General features: G+C 44.4%; 2 protein-coding genes across 6 annotated transcripts in view; one reads left to right on the top strand and one right to left on the bottom strand.

The window, feature by feature from the left end:
- The first annotated feature begins 565 nt into the window (after positions 1-565).
- LOC115353599 (regulatory factor X associated protein) lies at positions 566-9551 on the top strand. Its single transcript, XM_030043250.1, is given in 5 exon segments — positions 566-629; positions 1572-2034; positions 2036-2228; positions 4868-4975; positions 7947-9551. Coding segments are annotated over 5 exon segments (939 nt in total). The 3' UTR covers positions 8058-9551.
- A 1015-nt stretch (positions 9552-10566) lies between these two features.
- SMAD9 (SMAD family member 9) overlaps positions 10567-23451 on the bottom strand; it is a 69014-nt gene continuing 56129 nt past the window's right edge. For all 5 annotated transcript variants that reach the window (XM_041118521.1, XM_030042569.2, XM_030042567.1 and 2 more), the window contains 2 exons: positions 22660-22916; positions 10567-18298 (listed from right to left, as the gene is read on the bottom strand). In XM_041118521.1, coding sequence (XP_040974455.1) covers positions 18155-18298; positions 22660-22916 — 401 coding nt within the window. In that variant the 3' untranslated portion in view covers positions 10567-18154. The remainder of the gene's footprint in view (positions 18299-22659; positions 22917-23451) is intronic.

The following is a 23451-nucleotide window of genomic DNA, read 5'->3' as shown; positions in this document are numbered from 1 at the left end:
TGTGCAGGGAGCGTGGCTGGAGAAAAATGCTGTTGTTTTTGATTCACTACTACTTGGGATTTTATTTTAATTAACGCCAGGAGCATTTAAAATTTTAAGTAGGCATTCTTTCAAGACACATTTAAAGCAAAAGAAATAAAGTAAAATTATCTCAATGGAAATTATTTCAATTTTAATGTGAAAACCCCCAAACATTTATTGTCAACTTCTGCCTCAAGGAGCTCACATCTCAAGAGGTAAGAGGCAGGAGAACTTCAAGGCTACGTGTAATTTTTACACGTTTCACTACTGGCACAGATGCAAGGCTGAGTCCTAAAAAGAGGGTCCTGTGAGTCGTCCCAGCATGGCTGCAGCAGAGATGAAAAAGAGACTGAGGCAGGTGTGGGGAAAGTAAGTCTCCACTGGCAAAAAAAGAAATAGTCTGTAATTCCAGTTTAAACAGTAGAGCTGGGAGTCATCTCGCCCATGTTAAAGGTGACGGGTGGCTGAAAGGCGATGAGGTCGGAGTTACTCGGTTCGCCCTGATTTGTCTAGGACTATACCACATCAGTAGCTATTTTGACGAATGAGGGAGAACTGTATTACAATGCGATCGAGAGTGAAACCTAACGGCTACAACTGTAAACAGCGTAATCATTTACCTTAACGGCAGGAAAAGGGAGCTGTGGTAATTGCCAGAGAACAAACCGGGTCAGCATCGTTCTCTTAATATGGGATGAACCGACACGTGCAACGAGAAAGGCAAGAACCCGCGGGGAGTAAGGAGGTAAGAAAAACGGAGGGGTGCAAACAGCGGGTGGTCAAGGACGTGGAGGTCGGCAGGACTTCTCCGAGGAGCGAGAGTCCAGTGACTCTGACACAGGAGGAGGAACCAGGAGGAAAACTGAAGGTAGGCGTGGTACCTGCATTACAAGTAGCTTTTTGCTTGGAATAAAATGTGAGACCTTTGCAGAAAAAAGGACTGGATTGGGGAGTGAAAAAATGGCTAGGACTGCAGATGCGGAGTTCATTTACCTTGCAGAATAAAGATGTTTACTTAGGAATGATGTATTTGTAATGGCATGAATTTGGTGAAGACGGCCTTAGCTGCTCAGGTGAACCTTGTGATACGGAAAAAGCATCCAGAGAGCCACGTAGAAGTGAGGCACACAGAGAATCGATACCTACATGAAGGGAAGAAAGGGGAAGGAGCAGCGAGCTGAAAAGCTACGAAGGCAACAGCAGGCTGGAGGCCCTAAAAAGGCTGCGGGAGAGGAAGCCAGGCCGTGTCCCCACTCTCCAGCTGACAGCGGCTGGCGAGCACGGAGAGGAGCACAGCCCAGCGACGACGGTTGTGAAGATCAGGGGCAGGGCAGTTTGGGTCCCGACAGCCTTCACGGGAGCGCAGCAGGGCCGCGACGTGGCCACAAGAAGGTTCTCCGCGCTCGGGAAGAAACGAGGGCTGCTTCGCGCTAGCGTAGCCCCAAGGCAAAGCACTGTGAGCCCCGGCTGCGCCGCCATCACAGGCGCGCGCGCCCCCTTCCCCTCAGCACCGCCAGGCACGTGACCCCGCTTCCCGCCGGAACGCTCAGCCCGCGCATGCGCCCTCCACACCCCCCATCCCGTCTCGCGGCCCGCCGGTACATGCGCGGTGGCGGCATCTGCGCCTGCGCGCCGGGGGGGGGCGGCTGAGGGGACGGGGGTGTCGGCGGGAGCGGGGACCGGCGCCCTGCGGGACAGCCCCGCCGCTGCCGCCTTCTCCTCAGCCGCCGCCTTCTCCTCAGCCGCCTCCGCCTCGCTGGCGCTGCTCGTGATGCAGCCGTGCGGCGGTGAGGAGGCGGCGGCGGCGGCGGGGGGGTTGCCGCCGCCGCTGGCGGGCAGCGACCCGGCGCTCCCGCCCTCCGGTAGCGGCGGCCTGATGTTATTCTACGAGCTGGGGGGTCCCGGCGACGGCGAGGCCGAGGCGGGGGAGGAAGGCGAGGCGGCGGGCGGCGAGAGCACGGCCAGCCCGGAGGAGCTGGAGGAGGAGGCGGCGGCGAGCGGCGGGGCGGCGGCGGGGGGGGGGCTGCAAGAGCTGCACCTACCAGGGCTGCAGCGAGACCACCACGCAGGTGGTGAAGCAGCGCAAGCCCTGGATGTGCAAGCGGCACCGCAACAAGATTTACAAGGACAAGTACAAGCGCAAGAAGAACGACCAGGCCCTGGGGGGCGGCGGGGCGGCCGCCGCGGGGGGCGGCCCGCGGGCCGAGGTGAGGCGGCGGCGGCGGGTCCTCGGCGGGAGGGAGGGGGCGAGGCGGCGGGCAAGGCCGGCTGCCGTGGGGGTCCCCGGGCAGCGGGGGGCTGCCGTGGAAAGCTGCCGGAGAGAACGGGACCTTTCTGTCCAGGGGGAAGCGGAGGAGTCCGGGACAGCCCTAGGGCCCGCTCTTGGTGCCGGAGCAAACCCCGTTTCGTTCTTCTTCTCCGGTAGAAAACGTCGCAAAGGGTCCAGGAAAGGCCGTGCAGCGCGTGTTTATCTCATCGGAGGAAAGATGAAAGTATAGAGCTAAGGGTCTTCTTGCCCAGTTGGGGCTGAAACGTGGGGTCTTGGGGTCACAGAGGCCGTCGGGCATCGGGTTATATTGCGTACAAAAATTGTGTATTTGAAGGTTGTGTAGGCTCTTCAAGATACTTGTCGTTTATTTTTATTTTAAATGGCAGTTAAATGTTTAGACCACTAATATTTCATACCTACTGTCATAAACTTACATGTATTGTTTATAGGTGGGGAAGTTGTTTAGATGGGGAAATATTGTCAGTGGGAGTAACGTTCAACTTTTCAGATAGTTTCCTTCCTACAGTTTGTGATTCAGCCAGGATAACAGTTAGCATTTGAGATCTTGTATTTAGATGAGTTAGAAAGGGGGAAATGGTTTTGCTTTTGAAGATGCTGGCTACTTCGTGCTTGAAGGGACGAGTGTAAAATAGTGGTTGCCAGAAAAAGAAAAAAAATCTTACCTGGCACTCCTGCTAAAAGCAACCCTTTTTTTTGTCAGCACAGCTGTCTCTGGAGTTGTGTGACTGGGAACTGATCTAACTGCAAACTAACCATCAAAACACTTTTCCTTTTTCTGTTTTTCTTCATATAAATATAATAGTAACCACACTGGGTGTAGCACCAAAGAATCTTTTTTTTGTCTGGCTGTAAAAGCTGCCATGAAGCAGGTTCACAAGAAAAGGGCAAGTGTATGTGAGATGCTGCCAGGGAATATTCTCCCAGCTGCTTTCTCTTTCAGCTCAAAGGACTTGCTGAGATAGTTGTGGGTTTTCTGATGTCTTTTGTAACTCTAAGTGATGTCTGTTCCATGTACTTTCTCAGATTTTTGTTGGATCCTTGTAAACTCTCAGCATCCATTACATTCTGATAGTTTCTTCAGGTCTGGTACCTGGTTTGAATGATCTCCTCCTTGTTCTTGAACCTGGCTGCTATTAACTTAATTTGCCAGTTAGTGTTTACACTAGAAGATGTAGTGAACAACTAATTCCTGTTCAGTTTGTGACACTTACTTGGTAGGCATGCCTCTAGGTTGTTTCCTTCCCACAGTGAAAAGGCATAGCATGCTTGTTCTAGGTAAAATGTTACATACTTATTATCATCCTTGTTGCTATTCTGTTAACTTTCTCTAGTTCTAGTAGCTGCTTCTCTTTTAGATGAGAGAACAGAAAATGCTGTTTCAAGATGTGGGTGAATTCTAGATTTATATACTGGCATGATTTCCTCTCTTCGCTCTTCCTTTCCTAATAATTCATCGTGCTCAGTTCATGATGTGTCTACGCAAATACTTGTGCTAGTTCAGAAAAGGGGACAGGATGGGAGAAGGGTAAAATTGCTGCATTTCATGTAGTGATGGGTTAAGACTTTTTGATCTGTAACAAGAAATAGTGATTACTGCATGTTGGAAGGGAGTGGGCTTGCTCCTCTCAGTTTCTGCTCATGCAGGTTGCTTTGAATGTTATGAAATTAAGGCCTGAGCTTACAGAAGAGAGTGAGAGATTTAGTGCTAAACTTAGTGTGCTTTTTTGCAGTGGTGTCTATCAAGGCCCCACAAGATACTGTTGTTTTGTGGGGTCAGAGTTAGATTCCTAATAAAAGTTTCATTTTACACTTATGTGGACAGGATTGAAGTGAAAGGTACTGGGATAGTTTGTTGTTGTTCTTGCTTGAACCCTTTCAGGTAAATGGAAGTGTCAGTATGTTGTGAATTTAATACGCATAGGATTCAGCGTTGGTTGAAATTTTTCAAACCACGAATATTTTCTGTACAGCAGATTGTAGAGCCACATTGTTTAGAAGACAGTTGTAATTTGTATGACTGGTGATTGTACAAGGAACAGAATAAACTTCAAAGAAAAAAACAAACGTAGATATTGCTCTCTCTTGCCTGTGGCTTTGACAAATTCATAATTGTGTTCTGAAGTATGTTTTGTTTTGCTATTAAAAGTATTGCTGTCATTCCTACCCAATTGCAAATGTTAAGTATCATTCACTTTCACAAGCTGGATATTGAGCTGTTGTGAATGACTTCATTTTTAAGAAATGCAATCAAATAAATTCAAGCTGTTAACTAGCCATAGTAACCTGGTTAGTTTTGCAGTTTAGAAGACTAACTCAGCTGCATTGCTTCACTGTGACTGATGTGATAGTGAAATATAGACAGTGAAAATAACATGGAAAGAAGAGGCCAATTCTTGAATAGATAAGTTTGCATTCTTGTGCTGTTATTTTCCTCTGCAGGCTAATGAGGCAAACATTCTTTACTCTGGGGACTTTCTGTGGTAAAAAGTAAATGTATCATTATATCAGGGTTTATAGTCACACTTCTCTTTTTTTTTTATTTTATTTCATGTGCAGGATAGTGTCGAAGGTTCGGTTTCTGTTACAAAACAGAGAACAGGATCCATTGGAGATCGCCCAGCAAGACCTACTCTTTTAGAACAAGTATTGAATAAAAAGAGGCTGGTAAGTTTTGTTTTCTTAGAGGCTTTGAACTCAAATAAATAAAGGCAGTGTAACAATGTTTAACTGTCACCCGTGTGAAAGATGAAAATTAGTTTAATGATCGTACACCATGTGCATATTTTCAAATTTGTAATGTGCTGCAGAGCAGATATGTGTCTCGCCCTCTCTGTGAAAACTACTAAGATGGCTAAATTTAATGATCACTGCCACGTTAACTGCAGTTGAGTGTTGTGGTAGCACTAAATAGATGTGGTTATTTCTTTAGGGTAAATAGTGCTTATACTATAACTGAGATGTTTTTAACTTCTTAAACCAACTTTTCTGTAGAGCTTTAGATAGAACAATGCATGGACTTCAGGTCTGATGTAAGCTTTAATTACTGTAGTGTGTTTGTTTTAGAAGTTGTAGACCTGTCATATCACACTTAAAATTGCGTATGTATTTGTTGATAAAGCAAACTGTGTAAGCAAACGGTATGACTTGTAATATTTGCAGGCTGCATGAATGGCATGTCTTCTAAGCTTTTAAACACTTTTGTTGCTCCTTTAAGTATATTTAAAGAATTAAGCCTAATGAAGGGAAGTAATTCAGTACTTACTGTTCCTTCGACTTCGTTACAACTTTCTGTGTTGCTGGTTTTCACAATCTCCTTTCTCCAAAAGCTAATGGGACTGTTTTCCTGTTCTCTGTTAGCTATGCAAAGCAATTTAACAATCCTCATTAAAGTGCTGTAGTGCTTGTTCAGAAATTTGAAAAGTCTTTAAAGAAACATCGTATCAGTCTTTAAGTATACAGCTATATAGATTTTTTTCTTGAATTCTTTCTCAATAATAGCACCTATTTAATGATTATGTCTAAAACTTAAAGGAGTATCTGTAGCTCTTCAGTTTTAACAAGAAAAAAGTAATGAACTATGGAGTTTATTTTTCACATTATCTGTTGTTCTTTATGCCCTGCTTACTGAATTGTTGTCCCATTTCCTTCCTGGCTGTTTCTATTCATGTGGCTTTTAATTAAATTTGAAAGGTATCTTATTAATGAAACATATTTTCTAGAAATACAGCAACCAGAAGCTCTTTAAATATATGTTGAGAGCTTTTGCAGAGTTATGTCAGGGCTCTTCAAGAACTGAGGTTTCCTTGGAAGTATTCTGGTGAAGTGAGATTCAGATTCTCCTTGATCTGGTTCTTGCTTCTCTGTCTCTCCTCTGACTCAGTCTCTCTCATTCAGCATTATTTCTTCTTTGTTTTGTGCATATCTACACAACACAAGGCCTGAGGCGACCCAGAAAGATCTCTCACGGCCTCTTGCATCCAGGGCTGTTCTATACCTCATGTTCCTGCACGTGAAAGTTACTGCATATCCCTGGTAGCTGCCTGCAGGTTTATCACTTTGCGCTTGCTTGTGAGTTTCTTGCATGTGGTTAATCTCTGTGAGGAGAGGCTTTTGTGGTGGGCTGTGTGTGCCTGTATGCGCAGTTTGCACTGTATGAAGATGTAGAAAGCAGAGGCAAGGGGCTGAGAAGCAGCAAGTTGTGGATGGGGAGCCTGAAGCACCTTAAGGTCATAAAACAGCAGCAGATAAAGAACTACTTACTGCAGAACTACCCTGTGCTGTGAAGTGACTTGATAAAGCTAATGTATGGTAAGGAAAAGGTGGCTGCGCATCTGTTCAGTGAGCCTGTTTGTTATTAGTAACTGCTTTCAGTGGCCAATTCACTAATCTTACCTGTTCAGTGCTGCTGTAGGTGTGAGTTACATGCAGAATGGTTGTTTTCAATTATAATCTCTGCAGAATTGCCCCCAATAGCATAAAGTTCTAGACCCTGCCCTGAAGTTGCTGGTCCTTTTGAATGTAAATCTGATTACAGAGTTGCAGCCCCTCTTTGGTTGCATCTGTGAAGTGACCGTGCATAATGAGCAAGCAGTCTAGAGAATATTAATTCAGCTGAAAAATAACCTTTTTCCTCCGGTAATTTTTGGAAGGATCCATTCCCAACCTGATTTGCCATTTGACCTTACAAACACTTGTGCTGCCACCATGCAGGAGTGAGAGTGAACAACCAGAGCTGGGTCATGGACTGCAACTGTTCAGGCCAGGAGCCAGATGCAAATAGTTTTAGATACTTTTGTCGTTTGACTGAAGGCAGCGGGGTTGTTTAAGTCATTCCTTGTGACTGGACTGCTGTTTTGAAGTGTTGGGAAATTATTAAGCACTCAGTGAATGTAGAATCGTAGAGTATCTTGAGTTGAAAGGGACCCATCAGGATTTTTGAGTCCAACTCCCTGCTCCTTGCAGGACTACCTAAAGCTAAACCATGTGACTAAGAGAATAGTCCAGACACGTGAACTCTGGCAGGCAGATGAGCTTTGCTGTAGAATTACAGTATTTTAGTTAATTTATTATTTTTTAGCTATCTGCAGTGGGAAATGTAGAAATTGGCTCAAAACTGAAGCAGAATTGAAAAGTGTGTTTTTCAGTATGTTAGTAGATGACTTCTGTTTGCGACCTTTATGTTTTTTGTGATATTTTATATTCTTTACATTCTGAATCTGCTTTCAGGATGTGTATTAATGCTGCTTCTGGTGATGTGCTGATGTCTTGAAACAGTTTCTAGATGTTTTTGTGAGCGTGTTTTGTAATTCTTCAGTATTTAATTGAACTCCAGTTTATATGGGTGTACTGGTTTTGGCTGGGATGCAGTTAATTTTCTTCACAGTAGCTTGTACGGGGCTATGTTTTGGGTTTGTGATGAAAACAGTGTTGATAATACAGGGTTGTTTTAGTTATTGCTGAGCAGTGCTTCATCCCACTGCGGGGGGAGTGAGCAAGAGGCTGTGTGATGCCACAACAACGGGTAATGTGCAAATTGATTTAATGGAAAAATATTATAATCTAAATGTAATCACTATGGTAGCTACTTAATATATGTGAGTTCTTTAACGTAAAGTCCGCTTCTTCTTTCTTGCAGTCCCTACTCAGGAGTCCAGAAGTAGTGCAGTTTCTACAGAAACAACAGCAACTGTTAAGTCAGCAGGCTTTGGAACAAAGGCAGCAACAGTTTCAAGGAGCACCTGGGTAATCAGAACAGATCAATGCCCTGCAGATGAGTTGGGTGCTGAAGGGGGAATAGGATGTGTATTTTACATCAATACAAAGAATCTCAATGTTTAAAGGAAAACTAAAGTTGCTGCTGTTATGTATTTTACTTGTTTTCTTGTTTGCACTTTTGAAGTTTTGAGCTGCTTGGGTGTCTGCAAACTTGTGAGCAAATCTGGAGGAGTCTATTTTTGATTCTTTTTAAAACTTCATTTTAATGTTTAATTTTTTAATAGAAATTTGTTCATATTAGTAATGTTTAGCTGTAGACTCTTTCCCTACCAAAGTCTTCCGCTGAATTAACATTTTTCTATCTGAAGATTTACTGTTAAGTCACTCTTTGATGACAATCATTGAAGGAAGTCTGTTACTTTCTATGGAAGTTGTGAAATAAAGTCCTGAATTTGAGCCAGTCCAGTGGCATGACCTAACAGCAATTGCTCAGGGATATGAGAAACTTATGTCCAGTAGAATCTTGCACTGAACACAAAGACAACATGCCATCAAGAAGTTGATCCACTGGCTCAGAAAAGTGCAAGTCAGGCGATCCTCCTGCTATATGTTCATTATCTGCAAGCTGAGTAGGTTTGAAATGCTTCACTGTCTGTGCGAAGCATGTAAAAGAATTTGTGTTTGAAAGTTCCAAAAGAGATAAATGGCAAAAAGCTTTAGAGGAGAATCAGGTGGAATGTATGCAACTCAGAGTTGGACCTTGTTTTGCGGAGTTATTTGTAAGGACCAACCTCTTATACATGAAATATAACTTAATTACAGATGAGAATATCACTCATTTTTAAGTGACTAGATTAAATTTTAAAGCTTTTAACTCATAATAGCAAATGCGTCCAAAACCTAAAATGTAATTGTGCATTTTTTTCCTTTATGTAGTCTTTTTCTTCTAAAAATAAAATTGTAGTTAAAATTCTTCTATTAGGACAACTGATATCTCATCAGCTCTAGTGCTAGACTTCTCAGGTTTTCAGCCAATTCAGACGAACTTGCAATTGATTGGGTTAAGAATCCAAACACTGTATTATGTAAGTGTTAAATCCCACATTTTGTTTTTAAAACAAAGTTTTGTATTAAACCACACTTCTGAACAGAGGTTATCTGAATGGTGTAGGTGCTTATTAAAGTACTAATTTGATATTGCAGCAGTTTGATCCGCTAAATAATATTTCTTCAGGAGTGTTTGTTAACATCTTCTGAATTCTTACAAGCTGTGCGTTGTGTATGTATAGAACTTGTTCAGTAGGAATTTATTGTATTTAGCGTTGTGCAAGTTGTTCTTTAAAAAAGAAATTGAAAAACTTTGTATCAGTAGTTCTGGACCAATAAGTGTTTGAGTAAAATCTGTTTTTCTTTAAAAAACAAAACCAAAGCCTGCTCTTTTTTGTTCTGTTAAATTTGTATGGTTTTTTTCCTATACTAAAATGGCAAGCTCTGACTAGGTGGCATTAAAACTTTTGTGTTCCAAGGCTCTTGTTATAGAAAGTCATTTTAGCTTTAAGTAAAATCAGATCACTCTTTTCAGCGTGTCAGAATATATGTGAAAACATAACGGGCTGAAATGGTAGAATAAAGTATTTGCTTTTGTTTTAAATGGTCAGCTTATGAAAGCATTTAGGTGAACAGGTCTGATTAAACTTTTTAAAACAAACCAATGGTCAGGGTAGAAGTCTTTGTTAAGACAGCGCTGAATGAGTTGGTTACCTCAAAACTTGCTGAAGATGTGCACAGCGATGTTCAGCACAGTGCAGCTCACTGTCCTCTATTTCTGGTGGTGTGTGATACCGGTGCCCGACAGGCTGGTGCCGGTGTTGGGAGATGTGCTGGGAATGGGGCTGTCCTGTTCTGGCAGGGTGTCCGATAGGATTCCCGAGCCACGTGCAAACCCAGCAGTGCCTGCGTGGCTCCATGACCATTGTCTTCTACTCCCTTCCTTCTGTTATTGCAGAACAAAATCTGAATTTTAGGAAGATTAAAACCTGGCTTCTCTAACAGTACGTTCTTACTGTATCTCCCTTTTTACTTGAGCACTTTGAGACCTGCACAGCTGCAAGTCTGTCTTCCCACTAATGTCAGTCTGGTCCACAGCTAGGGCTTGTGTCATGGGGCAGCATCACTGCTCATTAACTGCCTGTCAGGTCAGGGCTGCCTCCTTCAAAAGTAAGCTAACATTCCCTTGAATCTTCAAATCTACCACAGGATAGTGAGGGATGCACATACTTTCTAACATGCAGCTTTTATGCTGTATTAATTTTCAATCCATTTTATAGTGTCTACTATCCCATTCTGCTGGAAGTGTTGCTTCATCCCATCACTCACTCGGTGAAATCACCGATTCCTCTTGCCCAAGACTGACTTGTATGGATAAAGGCTTTCTAAATGCTCTGGTTACCAAAGTTACTGGTGATCAGACTGGGACCTACAGCCTTCCAGGGCCAATCTCTTTCAAAGAGAAAAATGGGAGACAACAAGGGAAACAGCTCTTAAATCAGAAATATCTTTATTAACAGTAAAACACAAGACATGAATAATCCCTTTTACAATAGAATAATTCCAGCCAAAGAAAATGGAGTGTGTTAAAAAGTGTATTATTCAAACATCAGACTATGTTGACTTCAGAATGCCTCAAATCAAATGCAGCAGGAGGAATGCTTGTGAAAATGTCCACTTGATTAGCAGTTGTTACATCTTTCTTGATACAACAGGGCATGGACTAGAGCTGGAGGACTCTGAGCTGCCCTGATCTCTCAGGCTCCTGAAACTAAGTAATGTCTGAGATTTTTCATTCTCAAGAGGCAAGAGTCCAAGTAGCTTTCTTTATACAGCGATCTACACTTTTACAGAGTATCACTAACTGTGAATAATACTTTATTCTGGATGGTGCAGATGTTTTGCTTTGATTCTGATGGAAAAGAGAGGGCAGAATTGTTCATAGACACAAGTGACGCCATTAAATCTATGTATGATTCACGGTGCTTTTCGGCACCAGACTGATAGCTTGTACTTAATGCAAAAAACCCATGCCTTGCTCGAATCCACCATTTTGGCCCCTTGACTGTATAGAACTTTGCAACCTTATGGCTTTGTTGATCCACACAAAAAGGCCTGTTTCTTCACTTTCTTGTCTCGCTTCTCAGCCCCATTTGTGTCACAGAGGTGATACTGAAATGAGGGATTAAACTGCTAACACTGATTTCTCTGCAGAAAGTATGCTGTGGTACATTTGACTTGTACTTAAAAAGTATTATAAATAATTAAAAACTCAAATTGCTTGATTAAGCAAAGAAAATGTATCTGAATGTGCATTATCTCTGCTCATCATTACGTTTGTTCCCTTGCTCTCATTTGCAAAGCGCCTCATGGACATAACTCTGAATAAGCTTTAACACACACTTTAGCATCAAAAAAACCCACTTTAAAACATGATGTGCTCGCTACTGTGAAAGTGCAAGGGGTCAGGCTTTAGCAAGTTTTTTCTAGCTTTTCTTTGCTGATGAGGTCTGTATTTAAAATTATTAACTGGTTGGTCTATTTCTTCCTATGCTATTCATATGCAATATTATTTGAATACTAACACGAAATATAAAATAGCAGCATCCATGGATAATAAAAACACTATGACTGAAGATCTAAAAACCGTTCACAATTAGCTGCAAATGTTCACATTGGCTATAAGGGAAGAGTAGCTGACTCTGGAGGATGTAGTGGTTATGTCTACCTTGCATAAGAGACATGGCCTGCAAATTAGACTCATTATCTGTACAGGCATCAAGTTTGCAAGCACGGCCCAGGTGCAAGTGGAGGTGTCCTCTGGAGAGGACTCTCGTACACCTCACCTGCCTGGCAGGATACTGTGGCATCAATATGGCAATACAATGTAAGGCACGCCTGGGCAAGCTGTTTGGAAAGCCCTGGGGGGAACAGGTAACAGGATTTTGGCTGCTCCTGGCCACGCCGGAGCTTCCTACGAGTAGATGATCAGTACAAACCAAAGGCTGTGTTTTGTGCTGGTGCACAACATGCAGAAGTGTCTGTCTGCGCCAGAGACACAAAGCGATTTCTCTCTGCTGAACAAAGACTAAATGCCCACTCAGGCTTTCTGTACCCTGCAGAAAGGTCTGCCCAGAGCTGCCGTTATGAAGAAGCCCTGTTTCAGTCACTGCAATGAAGCCTCCAGGTTGAGGAGGTTTTAATCCACAGATCTAAAGTCTCATATAATCTCTCTCCCTGCTGCAAGATGGAACCAACTCTATCATCAGGCTCTTTTTTGATGGTAACCTGACCTCTTAGTCACTCTCAGGGAAGCCATTCTTGTCCGTTCTTAGCTCCTGTTATAAATGTAATTTCATAGTCGGGAGTCCCTGTGAAAGTTCCTGCTGATTCCATCTTCCTTTGGGCACTGCAATTTCCCACCTAGGCATGAAGCGAGTTGCTTTATTGCAGTTCCCAGGCAGACGCTCTGTATGATCCGTGTCTTTCAGTCGTGCAGTTTCTGTTCTTGTTTGAGGAGCTCAAACTGGATGTGCTGATAGTGTCCTTGAATGGTTGCCCCAAAGCTGAACTCATTAGTCCTGCAGCGAGGCAGAGGTTAATCTTGCAAGTGCAGTTTCCAGATGCAAGGAGACCCTACTCCCTGCATCACATGGGATGCCATTTGCCCCAACATACCTAATGGCTTAACCAAGCAGCTGGCACACTCAGCCAGGCAGGGTGTGTTGGAAGCACCAAGTCAAGGATTGTGGTACCCCAAGCTGCTCCTAAAACAGGTCTTGACGATTAGTTTAGATGTGAATGTAAAAAGTTCCAGTGAACACAATGGCTGCCCAAGCATGTACTGCCTTGATACCTCTAGCGATGACCACTGAGCATTTCTGCTCCCAGGAGCACCTCCTCCCCAGTCCCGTCATTGTCTCACTGCATCTCTGGCTACTGCAACCAACCATGAACTATAAGTCCTCTGGAAAAATCTTCTCAGCCCCTTCAGTGGGGTTTCCACTCACCCAGAAGGGCTGGGGTTCAGATGTCCAAGTAAGAGCCTGCTCTCCAGGCTTGTCCAGAGCAAGGAGCTCTTGCCTTTGGCTTGGACAGCACATGGGACGTTACATTCAGTACATTTCTGATGATATAATCTATATTCTGGGCAGCACTTCTCAACTTTGAAAAATGGTATTTAATTACTCTGCCCTATGACTCATTAATCTTTCTTTATTGTGTTTGGTTTTGGTTTTTCTAAGTCAGGTTATGGGGAGCCAGGAGGAGAGGTGAATAGTACAGAGGATGTAATGTTTCTTTCCTGTGCTGAGCACCATGTAGTGCTCAAGTATTCCTGAAAGCTATAGCTGCACCAGAGAAGTCTCTAATGAGCCAAGAACATTGGCCTTATACTTGAGATCCCTTCAGAGTTACTAAATTCGATCAGGCTTCTTTTTATAAATTGTTTCCATCCAGCCAAGAAGCAAACAGTGCCTGAGCTGCCTCTTCAAATCCAGCTGTTTGAGCAACTCCTCAGTCGCTGGTGAGACCTTCTGATTCACAGAGCTTATAGGCAAAGGTGAAGCCAGGATGAACAAGGGCAGATTAGATAAAGTTACAGTCACAAATGCCTGATTTTTTCCATTTTAAGAGTTGTGTGGCAGAGATGATGTTTACACTGAGGAATGTTTGCAGTTTTGATCTTATGCTGAGGGAACATTAATACCTCGTAACTCTGTTCTGCACCAAAGTCATGCAGAAATAGCTGAGGATAAACATGCTTCATCTTGAAACTGCCTCTGCTAACAGAGAGCTCCTGCCTGTGGCAACCAGCTGTCATTGAATCTCTGCACAGACCACAGAATAATGTAAATTGGAAGGGATCTCTGCAGGGCATCCAGTCTGACACCCTGCTCAAGGCAGGGACCACTCAGAGAAGGCTGCTCAGGGTGGTGAAAGTCTTGACACAGTACCTGCTGGAGACACAGAAGGAATTTCCTCGACTCCAGTTGATGTTACTCGGGGCCACAGTTCCCCTTTGTGTTGCTGATACATTATCCTTCAGACTGAGCATGCCAAAACATGAAATTCTCAGGAGGAGTAAAGACATTTGTGGCATAGCCTCTGATGGGGAGGCAAAGCATGTGCTGCACTTCTGAATGCTACAGCCATTGCTATACCGTACCTGATCAGCTGTTACAGTGCAAGGTTATGGGACGGAGCCGTCAGAGCAGCAGTGCCACTGAACGGCTCCATGCAGGCAGCGCGCTAGATTTGCTCCCCTCACCTCTGGATGCAAACGGCACATTAATACTGGTGCTGCTGAAGAATGGGCAGCAATTAAGCAGTTGTCTTCTCTTGACCATTTAATAGGAAAACAAGTGGTCTACGTACCATGATGAATAAGCTTTATGCCTCCACCTGATCAAACTCCCACCGTTGCCTGGTGATGCATGGTACTTCTCCACAGAGACTTTCAAGAGGGTTTGAACTGTTGATGGTTCAAAAAACATTTTAAAAAAAAAAATCTGTCTTGGACTACGTAGTCTCCCTGCAAGTGGTTTTAAATCTCTCAGGAAGCCTATCTCCAAAGCTTGAGTATTAATGAGAACATTTAAAGGCTTTAAATCGACTATAGGTTGATAGGTTCATGAAGACCTTTCAGCAGAAAATATCTCCTTCCAAAATGGGGAGACATTAGAGTGAGATACAAAGTTAGATTGCTGTGAATTATGAGAAACCTGAATTTTTAACTGAGCTCAATTCACATATACTAGAGAAGCCTGTAAGACAGAGTGTTCAAAAAGAAAGGGAAATAAATGGCTTATTAGCCTTACTTTTATCACTGCATCTAGGCAGATCTCATCTTCCTATTTACTTGTTTGCCTCGTCCACTGTTACCACTTCTCCCTTGTGATGTGAGCTCTCCCCTTCTCTTGGGAAGGAACTGTCAGCTGCTGTGTGTTTGCACAGCATCTCATACAGTGGACTAAGGCCCTAGAGGCCATCAAAAAGTAGGAAATAGTTCACGCAGTGATACCAGCCTTCCCAAAGGCTAACAACTCTGGGTGGCTGTTGGCTGATTGCTCAGAATCAGATGCTTCGATCCAACTTTCAGCAAATGGCTAAATTTGCTGAAATTCATCTCATCCTAATGCAGACATTTTAAATAGGTCAGAAAATCATGCTCCAGAAATGCCTCTTTACTTACTAGTAAGGGAATATTAAGGTGACTACCTTTAATGAGATGCATGTGTGGACTGCACTGAAGCCAGGTCCTATCTGTATGAGGATTACTATAAAAGTAGACATACAGGAAGGGAAAAACTGCTCTGAATTTACCAACTTCCATTTAAACACATTTAGGCACTTAGTGAGCAAGCATCATTACTAGGCTGGGAAAGCGATCACATCTTCCCTAGGGCCCACCTCACCTACTTTTGGATATGTCCAATGTAGCAGTCCACATCTGAGCTAGTGACCCTGAGTTCCCCTTATACTCAATGGGAAGACATAAGCGTGCTCACAGCGCAGTGTATTTCACCTACTTGAAATACCTGCCTTAGGATGAAATGAACGATGCCCCAGAGGAACCTGCTTCTCTTCACTGGCCATCCAGTTTTCCTCCGCAGCATCAGCAGGAAACCGGGTTCTGGAGCTGCCCAAGAGCAGATGCGCCTCAGAGCGTCCACCTTTGCTCTCTGCGAGGAAGATGACAATGCTGGGAATGTCTAAAAGCAACCCCTAGGCTTCTCTCTCTATTAGGAGCGAAGGAGGTTTCAGCCTAAAAGGTAAGGAAGAATCTAGGATGAAGGACCGAGCTAGATCCTAGACAGAAGAGGTGATTTTCTCTGTCCTTAGCTGCTAAGAAAGCAAAGGGATGAGCAACGTGAAAATCACAGAGAAATTACTGGCGAAATGGTGCAATAAACATGTTAAAAATGGTGTTACCAGTACCTTGGTACAGTGACACTGATGACAGAAGGAGCTGAGGAACATGTCTTTTTCCAGACTGATCTCTCTGAACAGTACATGGCATGCCTGGAATTTCTGTGTAACATCATTATTGGATTTAATTGCTGCAGGAGACTGTAAAGCTTTTCCTATCCCACAGTGACACTGCTGATGTCAAACGGTGACAGAATAGGGTTCTTCGCGTTTACAGATTTCCTATACAACTTCCTATTACTGCTCAAACTGAACAATAATTTATCCTTCTGTGCCCTACAAATTCTTCAGGCAGCTGAAAATGCATTCAAACCAAGCAACCCTGCTAGTTTACTGATTCTTCTGCTCTGTTCATAATTACCACCCTGTAACAGGTATTACATAGCATCTAAAACACATGGAAAGTCTTTCCAGTGAATGGTATTTCCTTTGCATATGTGATGTAGCTGAAGATTTCAGGCATCCTCTTCTAATTATGCAGTAAAATATGTAGCACCAGATATTGTGTGAGAAGAACAGAAACATTCTGTAAAACATTTTTTTCCCCTCAGGATACTTCTGGCGTATTCTAAAGAGGAAGGAGATTGGAGAAGTTATCGCTCTTTCTGACCCTTAAAGCACAACCATTTTCAGTGGACTGTTATGCCTGGAAAGAAATAATCCTCTACCCTTTCAGCAAGGTAAGGGGGACCATCAAAATGTAGTAAGAGTTTCACCTGCCTCCTCAGAAAAGGTTACCAAGTGAACAGCATTTTGTAAGGCTGGCTCTGTGGATGAGGGTACGGGCAATAGGTTTCCCTGCTTACAAAAGGACCACGGACAAGGAGCTTTTAAAAAAGGTTCTGCACATAGATTCACTCTTTGCTTGTTCGTGGCTTACACTGCCTCACCATCCTCTGCAGGCGAGGCAAAAGCACTGCAAACGATGCAGCCTGTATCTAAGACGAGGAACCATCCATGGGGATGTACGAAGTGACTGGCAGGGAAGCCCTCGCCGTCAGACCCGAGCATTGCCATCAGATCCTGAGGACTGGCCAGCACAGGGGATGGACGTGGCTGCCTCCCACCTCCTCCTCACTGCATCCTGTGAGCCTGGGGCTTCCTCTTCCCAGTACAGAGACTATCCCAAGACGAATGATAATTAGTCGGTTCTTCAATGCACACTTCATTTCCCTTTTCTGAATCACAGTTCAAGTCCCTTTTAGACGTACCCTTGATATCAGCACAGTAGTCTAACTACAGAGTCCTAACTTTAAAACAAACTACATCAATACTGTATAATGGATAGGATTCGGTTTACATGCCAGATACATATGCAAGTATGTATGTACTTTGCAAAAAAGCACTGGAAGTTAATTAGTTTTTAAACTTATAGGCATATATTTCAAATTTTCTTCTTTTTTTCCTTAGGAGCTTGTTGCTTTTCAGTGCAGCAGTACCGTACGCTACTGTGTTAACAGTATCAGACTACTCGGATGCGTCCAGAATGCTCTGATAAGGCTCCAGTGCTGAATGCGTCCCGAGGGCTCTCTCCTCCTGCCAAATCCTAGGGGAGACAGGGGTGCTGCAGCTCCTCAGTGTATCTGTTGCCCCATCGTGCTTTGCAGTAGGGAGACAGACTGGAATTGCAGTTTAGTCCTTCAGTTCACTGGACAAAAGTCATCTCTATGCACAATTCCTGTGCACCATCTAAGGTCCTCTTTTAGACCTGAAATTAGGATGTAAAATGGATATAAATGGTGTAGAGATCTGACTTTGGTTGCCTGCAGAGGGGTGAATTTCACCTACTAGGAACAGCTACAGCCAGGTTTCTGAATCCACATGAAAGTGCTGAGAATTCGCACCATTTATTGGCTTGGCTGGGGAATGAAGATGCTCACAGGAAATGTTTGACACTTTTGCAGGAATTTGGCTTATTTTGTACTAGAGAACAGATACGCTATACCTGAATTTCTAAACTTACTGTACTGGCATCAGAGTAACTAGAAACCACAAAATGTAGCATGGAAAAAAAGAGAAAAAGGAGAGTAGACTATGTATAGATATATTTACATCTACATACATCTACATATAGAAGCTTCTGTTCACTGGAAACCCTATAAGCCACTGCCTGCAATAGCATCCATCCTAAGGGAATTCTAGAGATGATTCTTAAGAGACTGAGGAGATGGGGTTATGAGGCGAGCCCATCTGTGTCAGCACCTTATCCAGCCATTGCAACGGTCCATGGAGGTGAATCTCAATCCAGCAGGGCGTGCTTGTAACATCTTGGCGATGATACTCCGCTCCCCAGCCCTATAAAAGCATCAAAGGACCAAAAAGTGAGGTTTGGCTTTTTTTTTTTTTTTAAATTAAATCACAACTCCAGTGCTGACAGTCTAACACCACTACAGGTAGTCCATCACCCAAGTTCCCAAGATTTAATGCTTTGTCCTAGGGATAATTCTCTCTAGAAACTTTTCTCCATTTCAAGGTCATTGTTATCACAGTTATCAGGGACTCCATACTATTAAGTTAAAAATGCTCAGTCACACTTCCAGATGCTGAGACTGACTGGCACGGAAAGGCCTGTTTCCAAACTTGGCTGCCTGCAAACAGCCCGTGGGGAATGGTCCCTGCTGTTCGCACCCCAGAGGCATGCCCAGACAAGTCTGCCAGACTGCTGTCTGGCACAGACGAAAAGCAGGCCAGGCCCTGTCATAACACTTTAACAGGAACTGGGAAGGATCCTGGGCACGGCTTCATTTATGGGTAGAGATGCATCCTACCAGTCTGAGACTCTAGAAGAAGTTCTAGGTATTTGTCTGAACTCTGGAAACTTCTGGCAAGGTTCCTATGTACCATACCTAACCTATGGATAGACATTTTCCATAGGTTTTCTACCCTTGAACATGTCCTCTTTTCCCATGGGAGTTCCTGGCTGTCTGCAGTGGGAAGTCCTGCAGTAATTTCTCCAGCTCTGTCAGGGCGATAAGGAATACAGAGCATCTGACAGAAGATGGGGATGTGGTACTGGCAGGCAGAAAAGAGAACGAGAAGTCCCCGCGCCTCAAGCGGGCACAGTGTCTGCTTGTTAAGCAGGCAGCCTGATTTCACAGCAACGCAAGACATCCAAGTCACAGCCCGAAGTCTCGCAGCTCACCGGCTGTCTCACTGCCAGAACCGAACTTGGATTTCCGTAGGGCAACATGCAAAACACGGTCCCACTGCAGGATGAGGCTCGCTCTTTGTTCGTGGGCCGCTGATCAGAGGAGCTGAGCCTTACCTATCATTATGCTAGTCAGGCGGGTTGATATCCTCGTCATGAAAAAAGGACATGGAGGCATATTAAGACCGATGCCTGCCAAAGGTACCTAAATTGTAGAGTGCTGAACAACTCGGACAACTGAGGCTGCTAGAACCCATTTCTCTAGATGATCAGCTGCAAAACTAGGATCAACACCAAAACTAGATGCCATAATAAGTGGTCTGGGTAAAATCCATTTCTACTTAATGAAGAAAAGGGGGAAGAAAGCAGAAGAGTAAGATATGGACCCACCAAAGCCCAAAGAGTACTTTTAAAGAGGCAGCAATTTATCAGGCTAGAAAGGGCCTGTGTTCATAGGCACCTCAGATTAATGTTCTGGAAATGTTTACGTAAAATGCCACTCCTTAAATCAGCGCAGTCAGACTTCTGAGTTTGTGAAGTCTTAAGTACTCAGCTGCAGTGAAGCTACACGGCCAGAAAGGCAAGTGTCGGAGGAGTCGGTGCACCTCTGCTGTCTGGCAGGACAGAAAATCCGGAGGAATAGGAATTACAGGTTGCAAGCCCAACCTGCCCGATTTGGAGGAGCCTGGCAGCACGTGCAGCTGACTGCCCATCTCCTTCTGCTGGCAACTCCCAAACCCTCGCAGTGCTGCCATCCCCGGCAGGGGAAATGCCAGGAGGGCCGGACCCCCTGTGCCTCCCGTACATCACTCTGGGGCTGCAGGTAGCCTCCTGCATCCCCGGGCCGAAACGAACCTGGAGGTGGAGTTCTCTTAAAGAGGGAATAAAATGGGAACAACTTGCAAAGCTGCGGTGGTGTTTTGCGTAGATGGTGGGAAGAGGATACTGATACCCCACAGGGAGACCAGAAATGTGCCTTCTGGCATGGGGGAGATCAGCTGAGGGGTCCTGCCGCTCCTGCCAGCCCTTCCCAGCTCCTGTGGGCAACAGCTCCCTCCAGCCCAGGCTCCAGCCACGTCCCAGGGCGCTGAGCTGCCTCGTGTAGCGGAACGGCCAAGTCTGCTGAGTCGTCCCCTTAGCCCCAAGACCTGGGGAAATGCATGAGGGAGGGTGCTGGGTTCAGACCTCAGCTTGGAGAAACTCTCCAGTCTCTCCACTTTGTGCTTCAGCTGCCTCATCTGTGGAGCGGGGACAGCAGCCATCCTGCTTTAGTTATCAGCAGCGATGGATGGAAACCGCTGTCTGCTCTCACTGACTATACACTCACATTTGCCTGAGGGTTGAGCTCCTCCCAGCTGCTCCGTGGACACACGAAGGGTGTCAGAGAGGACAGGACCTTCACCTCCCTCTGTCCCATGTCCAGAAGATGACACAGTCCCGGCAAGTTTCTCACATCTCGGTTCCTACCCTTCCCTGCCTCCCAGCTGGCAGCTCGAGCATTAGTGGGGTAGGAGGCAGGGTCTCCAGCCCTTTGGCTCTGCTTGCCCTATGGGCTGTAGGTAACGAGCAGCATCTGGACACGAATCAGGGGAGAGGCCACAGGTCTGCTCTGCACCTGGGCTCTTGGTGCGTGGCTCTGACGCACAACATGCTCCTCTGTGCGCTGCATACCCAACACCCAGGGGCGTACCTGTCCCCAGACTGAACACACCGGGGCTCACGCCTTGGGAGAAAAGTAATTTGAGAAGACTGAGTACAGGAAAGGGTCTTTACAGGCCAGGAAGGAAGAACCTAGATGAGATTTGCATAGCCATTTTCCAAAGGTCATGGGAAAGGGTTCAAAATAACTCCTCACTCTGGTCTTCTGGTGCCTGAGGCACTAAGCGGCTGCTATTATTTCAACAAAGCAAGGTGATAATATGGCAGCAGCATTATTTAATGCATCAACACCACCATTTCTGCTGCCATGCTGGGCATGGAGGCAGATAACACATCAAAGAGACTGCCCCTGAGTTGCTGAGATAATGAAAATACTGCGTAACTGGCTACACTGCCTTTACAAACAACATGCCCATTCATGTCTTCCATTAAAGAAAATGCTGTTTGTTGGGTGTCTTGCTTTCTTTTTTTTCCCCTAATGCTTGTGTGTGAGCAAGATGTCAGTTCCTTCCCAAGAACAAAGCAACAGCGTGGTCAGAGGCAGGGAGATTTTCGCTTGGACCCGTGGGAGAAGTTACAGGGCACTCCTAATGCTCTCAGAGAGTTAAGGAGATGGGTCCCCAAGGATGGCTGGAAAGAGTCAGACCAGAAAGCTGTGTGGGACTCAGCTCATCTGCTTTGCAGAACGTAGGGGAACTGGGCTCGAGCCTCAAGCAGTTTTGTAGTATCTTAGATGTGAATTCAATCAGATTGATTCAGTCATTTGTATAGAACCAAATCTGCAAGACAAAGGGACATACTCAAGTCACTTCTTATGGTACCTAGCAGAACCAACTAGCTTCTAATGGTGCAGCTTCTCTAGTTTGCAGGCTGAACATTGCTGCTAGCTCTCCCCAGCAGCAGTATAGGAAGTCAGTCCAGCGCATCTGTAAACAGTCTTGAAATACTCACCATTCTCTGGGGTTTAGATGCTGCAATAGGCACCTAAGTAAATCCTAAGTGCTAAAGGGAGTCAAGAGATCTTATTCTGTTGAGAAGGCCATTCAGAAGATTTAAGAAACTCCCACAAAGACTGATACATCGCACACAGAGCAGTCAGACTGCAAAGTTCAGATATGAAAGACATGGAAACAGTAATGGCTTTGGTGGCCTCCTGTCTCTTCCAAATAACAGGGGGAAGGTCACATGTTCTTTTGGGTTTTGTATTGTGCTTGCAAGAAGCCCTTCTGGTCGTGTGGCTGGCCAGAGTGAATGTCATCAGAAATTAAGACAGTCTCTTGCCAGGGATCAGACAGGTGGCAAACAACAACAATTCCCAGCAGGTTCACTGGGGCTGAAGGAGGACTCAGTGTTTCTTGACTGAGATCATATATACCAATCTATAGTAATGGTGAGACTGTAAATTAGTCTAGAGACATAAAGACATTCCTTTCAGATCTACGGCTCTACCAAGCTCTATTGCAAACCAGTAATGATAGGAGAGATCCCAACTGCCTAAGATATGTGCTACAACTTTTACATGTTGCTAAGCCCCTCTAATTTGAGCTCTTTATGCAATCAATGGGGGAACATCACCATGCAATCTCTGCTTATTTTCCCGCAAAAAGCCTATGGAATACCTGATTTTTGGAATCTAAGAAATTTCCAGGTTGACCACAAAAGCTACTGATTTTAAGCACCTAGAAGTTTAAGGCAACACTGGAAAACAGGCAGTCTGAATTGCTATTTGCAAGTTGGGTGTCTAAATCCCCACTTCGGAAGGATTTGATGGGCTCCAGTTCTGCACCAAAGCTAGCAAGTGATGGGATTCGCCTTTTCAGAAATGCAAGAGAAAACAAAGAATCCTTACTTTAACAAAGCTCATTCGAATAGTACACATCTTGGTCAGCTCATACACCACTTCAAAACCATGATTGACTGACTGGGCAAGCAGCTGGGCAAAGAGCTGGTTGTTGAAGATCTTGAGGCTGCAGCCACTGGGGATCTTGCAGACAGTGGCTGGGTGGAAACCATGCTGGTAGTTACAGTTGCGGCTTTGCACAAAAATACTGCTGTCGCTGACACATTCAGCATAAACTTCCCCACCAACATAGTAAAGATGAACACCTTGAAAAGGAAAAAATAACGTGTATTATTTCTCCATTGTTCACAACACACTTTATACCAGTAATTCTTTCACTATTTTACTGGTGTGGGCATACAAGCCCAGGATCATTCCAGGCACTCAGTGCCTATACATTGCCTTTTAAAGACAGTAAACTGTGTGCAAATCCATGTATCTGTACAATGGATTCACTGACATTAAGAGGAAATGGTCATAAACACTATTTTGAGGTACTGGTCTAGGAGAAAAGTCTTGGCATGTGATGTTTTGCTTTGTTTCTCAGTGAAGGTTCGTTTACTTCCTTAACCCAACAGCATAGTACTTTATGACAAGACACACACACATAAACATATGTCAACCATATACAAAGCATGGATCAAAACTGTCAAAGAACTGACAAATCTGTTATGCATTACACATCTAAACATATTTTCACTGTTGAGCACATGCATGCTGACCAAGACCCACTTCACTGCACGCTATTTTTTTACTACAGGATCCTATCTCATGCAGTTCAAACACAGCATGGTGTGTACT

The sequence above is a fragment of the Aquila chrysaetos genome, chromosome 19, assembly GCF_900496995.4.
Source record: "Aquila chrysaetos chrysaetos chromosome 19, bAquChr1.4, whole genome shotgun sequence".
NCBI lineage: Eukaryota > Metazoa > Chordata > Aves > Accipitriformes > Accipitridae > Aquila > Aquila chrysaetos.
This window is presented reverse-complemented; position numbering and strand designations above follow the sequence as displayed.